General features: G+C 41.3%; 1 protein-coding gene and 1 non-coding gene across 2 annotated transcripts in view; both read right to left on the reverse strand.

The window, feature by feature from the left end:
- Nfx1 (nuclear transcription factor, X-box binding 1) overlaps positions 1–5,444 on the reverse strand; it is a 64,335-nt gene that overhangs the window by 16,969 nt on the left and 41,922 nt on the right. Inside the window, exons 11-13 of the mRNA XM_050155911.1 lie at positions 3,986–4,078; positions 1,792–1,900; positions 1,090–1,296 (exon numbers count right to left, since the gene is read on the reverse strand). Of these exons, the coding sequence (XP_050011868.1) occupies positions 1,090–1,296; positions 1,792–1,900; positions 3,986–4,078 (409 nt within the window). The remainder of the gene's footprint in view (positions 1–1,089; positions 1,297–1,791; positions 1,901–3,985; positions 4,079–5,444) is intronic.
- On the reverse strand, positions 2,482–2,609 carry LOC126509941 (small Cajal body-specific RNA 4). The gene has a single exon (XR_007594286.1). It is a non-coding gene; the product is annotated as a small Cajal body-specific RNA 4 (non-coding RNA).

Consider the following 5,444-nt stretch of genomic DNA (forward strand, 5'->3'; position numbering starts at 1 on the left):
AAAAAAAAAAAAAAAAAAAAAAGCCAGCAGAGGGTCGCTCTCAGACGAGCCAAGCTGCAAAGACCCTGGACCAGCTGCCTAGGGAAGCTTACTTAGAGCAGCTGAGGCACCTGGAAAGGACACTCTCCAGTGTTGAGCCTCCCACAGGTTATGCGGAGTGCTCTAGGTTCCCAGCTTTTGTGAGCTGTCACCTGTGTTGGGGTACACTATGCTGATTCAGCTATCACTGAGTCATTTCTGCTCCTGCAAGTAATCAACACCAATAAAACTCAAGGGCCCACCAAGATGGCGTTTGGTATGTTGTGGGCTCCCTATCTGGAGAAATGGACTTATGTTTTGTGCATCCATGTACATACTCATAGACATACTCATAATTAAAAATAAATCTTTTAAAAAAGTGCTATAGTAGGTGATTTAATATCAATCTTTTGACTTAGTTTTAAACTAATTTATTTTTATGTGGTGCTTTGCCTGCATGTACACCTGTACATGAGAGCGCCAGACTCCCTGAAATTGGAGTTTTAGACAGTTGTGAGCTGCCATATGGGTACTAGGCATTGAACCCAGGTCCTCTGGAAGAACAGCCAGTGCTCTTAACTGGTGAGACAACTCTCAAGCCCAAATTTTTTATAATTTTACTTAAGAAACATATTGCTTCTCTAACAAAAACCAAATTTAAGATTTTTTTTAAAAATCATATTTACTTTTTTTTTTTTTTTTTTGCTGTGTTTGAATGAATGTGTGTGCATGTGTGTGCGTCATGGCACGTGCGTGGAGATCAGAGAACAAGTTTCAGAAGTTAGTTCTCACCACAGGGACCAAGGAATCAAACTCAGGTCACCAGGCTTGGAAGTAAGCACCTTTACCTGCTGAGCTTTAACTAAATTATTTTTAATTCTGTAAAAAAAAAAAAAAAAAGTCCAGTTTTGAAATATGTACAAAAAGTTGAGAAACAAACGAGGTTCTTTCACACTCCGGGATGTGTCTGACAGCTGGAGGACTGTGAGCGTGTTGTCAAGTACTGGCGGTGGCTTAGATGACAGATACAAGATACACCTTCACAGAAGCAGGGGAGCAACGGCAGCTAACCCAGATGGTCTGAGTCCTCTACACAGCCACACGCTAACCCACAGGCTGTGAGTAGGCCGTGAGGGGTGGCAACACGGTGGGACTCACCTGGATGGTCACATTCGTGGACTCTGGCACAGGTCTGAGTACACTCGGGAGGCCTAGTTCCACAGGGGACTGGTGGGTAGATCACAGAGGCGCCACAGTGGCAGGTTAATTCATCAAAACCTAAGGGCACAGACGAAAGAAAACAAGCCTTCCTGAGTTTGGGATATAATAATATAAAGAGATAGGTATATCTAGTTTTGTCATTTATTTAGCCCCCTGCTTAGTTCTGGGGGTGGAACGTGGGGTTTTGCACTTAAACACCTGCTATCTGCTCGCCACGGCCCTGCTGTCTCCTGTACTGTCATTATACGAATGGCCGGCTAAGAATAACTACCAAGTCTCAACAGGTTTGAAATAGTAAGGCTTACTTCAATACCTCTTACCAATCTAAGCAAACCACCTGCTCAAAATATGCCAGGAAACTTTAGTTTTGTTTTTGAGACAGGGTTTCACTATGTAGTTCTAGCTACATGCAGTCCCAGAACTCACTATGTGGACCAGGCTAGCCTCAAACTGACAGAGATGGGCTCGCCTCTGCCTCTAAGTGCTGAATAAAGACATAGGGCACTACGACCGGCTCCAGAAACTCTTGACGAATGCGGTGAAGGCACTCACTGGTTTGCCAGCAGGTCTGACAGTTCCCTCGATGACAAGGTTCTTCACACCGATGAAGGCCACAACGGAGCTTCCTCCCACAAATCAAAGGACACTTGTGCTCCTTGTCCTAACAGGAGAGATCTCTATTTGTTCATGATTCTTCTCCATTTTATAAACAAAATAACAAGGCTGCACACATTATGAACGGAAGAAGGGGAAGACAGGACTGACACGAGATTAGTCATGAGCAGACACCTATTGCAGCTGGATGCTGTGTGGATGGGCTCCACTGTGCTACCTCGCTGCTTCGCTTTGAACTTTCTGATAGAGCAGTCTTTAGATTTCCAAACACTGACTAGCCCACCTTAGTACAGAACACAACAGCATCACTCTTTTCTTTGTCAAGACAAGGGTTTTTACATGTGTGTTAGGTACACGTGTGTGGGAATGAGAGGAGGCCAGAGGCCAGCCTCAGGTCCCACTCCCAGAACACTCTCATCTCCTTTGAGATAAGGTCTCTCATTAACTTGGAGTTCGTCAATGGGCTAGAACAGCTTGCCAGCAAGCTCCAGGGATTCTCCTGCCTATGTCTTCCCAGCACTGGGAATCAAGCATTTTCTTTTTTACAGTGTTAAATAAGCACACCCACTTCTCTTCAATAGATGTTAAATTAATTAAAAAAATAAAAAAAATAGCAAAGACAGTGAAAAATGTTGGGTAGTACAGTCAGCCCTGTGGTTTTCTCCAGTAAGGGCTGTTCTTCCCACCCCTTTGTCTAGGAGGAGTGTATCAGCAAAGTCTTACTTCATCAGACTCAGCCTTCTTGGTCCTCCAGTATGCCCAGCATTTTTAAAGAGTGCTGGGATCAAGTCCTCATCCTTGTAAGGTAATCACTTTACTAACTTAACTATCTCCATAGCTGCAAAATATAAAATTTTAAAGATTGTGTCAGGTGTTGTGGTGCATGCCTTGAATAGCAGCACTTGGGAAGCAGAAGCAGTGAGTTAAAGGCCAGCCTTCGCCTACATAGTAAGTTCCCGGCCTGCTAAGCTACATAGTGAGACTGTCTCCAGGAAAATAAATAAATAAATAATTTTTTTTAGAGAGAGGAACAAGCATATATACATGAATAACATATACACATATATAGTTACACTACCTTATTATTGTTATTATTCTCCCTTGTTTGTATGTATATATATGTTGCTGTACTTATATGTATCATACAGCATCTCATTACATATATATGCATACACATATATAGTTACACTACCTTGTTATTATTCTCTCTTGTTTGTATGTATATATATGTGGCTGTGCTTATATGTATCATACAGCATCTCATTACATATATATGTATACACATATATAGTTACACTACCTTGTTATTATTCTCCTTTGTTTGTATGTATATATATGTGGCTGTGCTTATACGCATCAGTATCTCATTACATATATATGTGTACACATATAGATTAACAAAATACCAATGTCAGGTAGAGGACCTACAATTAATTCTACAGAAACAATTATTTTAAATAAATGAAACTTGTGCCTTTAAAAAATCCTAAGTTCAAGGCCAACCTAGTCTATAAGGCAATGTCTAGGCCAGATAGGGCAATATATGGAGAACCTGTATTTAAAAAGAAACAAAACTCAGGATACTTATTTTGGCCTCTGCTAAGGCCCACTATGCTGGGACAACACAGTCCCAAAGGACCATTCTAAAGTTGTCTTGGGAGCTGGAGAGATGGCTCAATAGGTAAGAGCATTTACTGCTTTTGCAGAGGACCCATGCCAGGTGGCTCCCAACTGCCTGTAATTTCAGTTCCAGAGGGGGTCTGATACTGACCTTTAGCTTCTGTAGGCATTTGCGCTCACGTATACAAACCCCATACTGACCAAAACAGACACCCCCCCCACGCATCAAAACTTAAAAAAAAAATCAAAATAAATAAATAAAAGGAAATCTCAAAAAGCAAAAACTAAAACTTCTTAGGATTGGGGTCGGAGGAGGCCTTCCACACATCCTTTGCTTCCCCTGTGCAGCGGATGACACTAAAAGCCTAAAAAGGTTGTCTGCTGAGTGCACGTGGGGAGTGGGAGAAACTCTACCGTTTCGGTCGACTTCCAAATCTGGGTCACATTCTGAGGGTTGAGGCTTCCAGATGAATGGAATCCGACTACACCAACCAATGATAAGTCCACTTACCACACAGCATATCTCGTTACACTTATGCCGGCCACACAATCGTTTCTTGTTACACCGCTTGTCACACATAAATGTAGCATCTGTTATAGCCAATTAAAGAAATAAAACATACAAAAGATGTGAACATTCATACCTATGAGTGACTATAGGCTGAAGAAATACATAAGTAATAAAGTAAATAAATTACTGATGAAATGCTTTTCAAATTTTATTCCCACCTATCAAAACCAAACAAACCAAAGCTGATTAATACATGGTATGGGTGAGGATGGAGAAAAGGTACACTCATTCTTCATAGATGGAATACATGCATATCTAACAAAAATTCAAATGGGCCTTAGAGACTCACTCGGTGGTAGGGTGCGTATAGAGTCTGCTGAAGGCCCAAGTGGTCTCCAGCACCACATACAAAGAAGAAAAGATGGACTGTAATTCCATGTTTGATATATACTTTCAAAAGTAACTAGAGAATTAGGTTAGCTCAGTGTTACAGCACTTTTCTACCATGTATGGGAGGCCATGGGTTCAATCCTCACCAAAAAGAAGGGGAGGGGGGAAGGGCCAGGACGCCTAAGGAGCATACAAAAGGCAAAAAATATAAATTGGACTCAACAATAACAAAAAACTTTTGTATATGAAATTAAAGGACACCATAAAGAAGCAGCAACAACTCATACAATAAAAACGTATTTGCAAATCACACACCTCAAAAGCATCTACGATCCAGACACATATTACAAACTGACAACAACAGAAAGACCGTCAACCTAATTTTTAAAAAGTACAAATTGGAGCGACATTTCCCCCCTTTTAAAAGACACACAAGGGCTGGAGAGATGGCTCAGAGGTTAAGAGCACTGGCTTAAAAAAATAAATAAATCTTTAAAAAACAAACAAACACACAAAGACACACAAATGGCCATAAGGACATAAGGTGTGCAACATCATTAGCCATTAAGGAAATGAAAACCAAAACCCCACCCATTTTACAATGTTATGACAGCAGTAATGTTCTTGTCACTGCGTAGGCCTGGTAGGGCTAGAACTTGCACAAACCAAGCGTGGTGGTGCACAGCTGCAGTCCCAGGACTCAGAAGCTATAGATAGGAGGGTCAGAAGTTAAAGGTTATCTTTAGTTGCACAGTGAGCCCCAGAATAGTCCTGGATATGGTCTCAAAAAACAAAAACCAGTATTGGGTGTTGTGGGTTTACATGTACAATTACAGCACTCAAACCAGAGGCACAGAAAATAAAAATAAATTACAATTAAAAAAAAAAAATAACCAATAAAGGGGGCTGGAGAGATGGCTCAATGGTTAAGAGCATCGTCTGCTCTTCCAAAGGTCCTGAGTTCAATTCCCGGCAACCACACGGTGGTTCACAACCACCTGTAATTAGGTTTGGTGCCCTCTTCTGGCCTGCAGGAATACACGCAGACAGAATATTGCATATATAATAA

Source organism: Alexandromys fortis, unplaced genomic scaffold, assembly GCF_014885135.2.
Source record: "Alexandromys fortis isolate MF-2015 unplaced genomic scaffold, M_Fortis_MF-2015_v1.1 scaffold_92, whole genome shotgun sequence".
In the NCBI taxonomy this organism is placed as follows: Eukaryota; Metazoa; Chordata; class Mammalia; order Rodentia; family Cricetidae; genus Alexandromys; species Alexandromys fortis.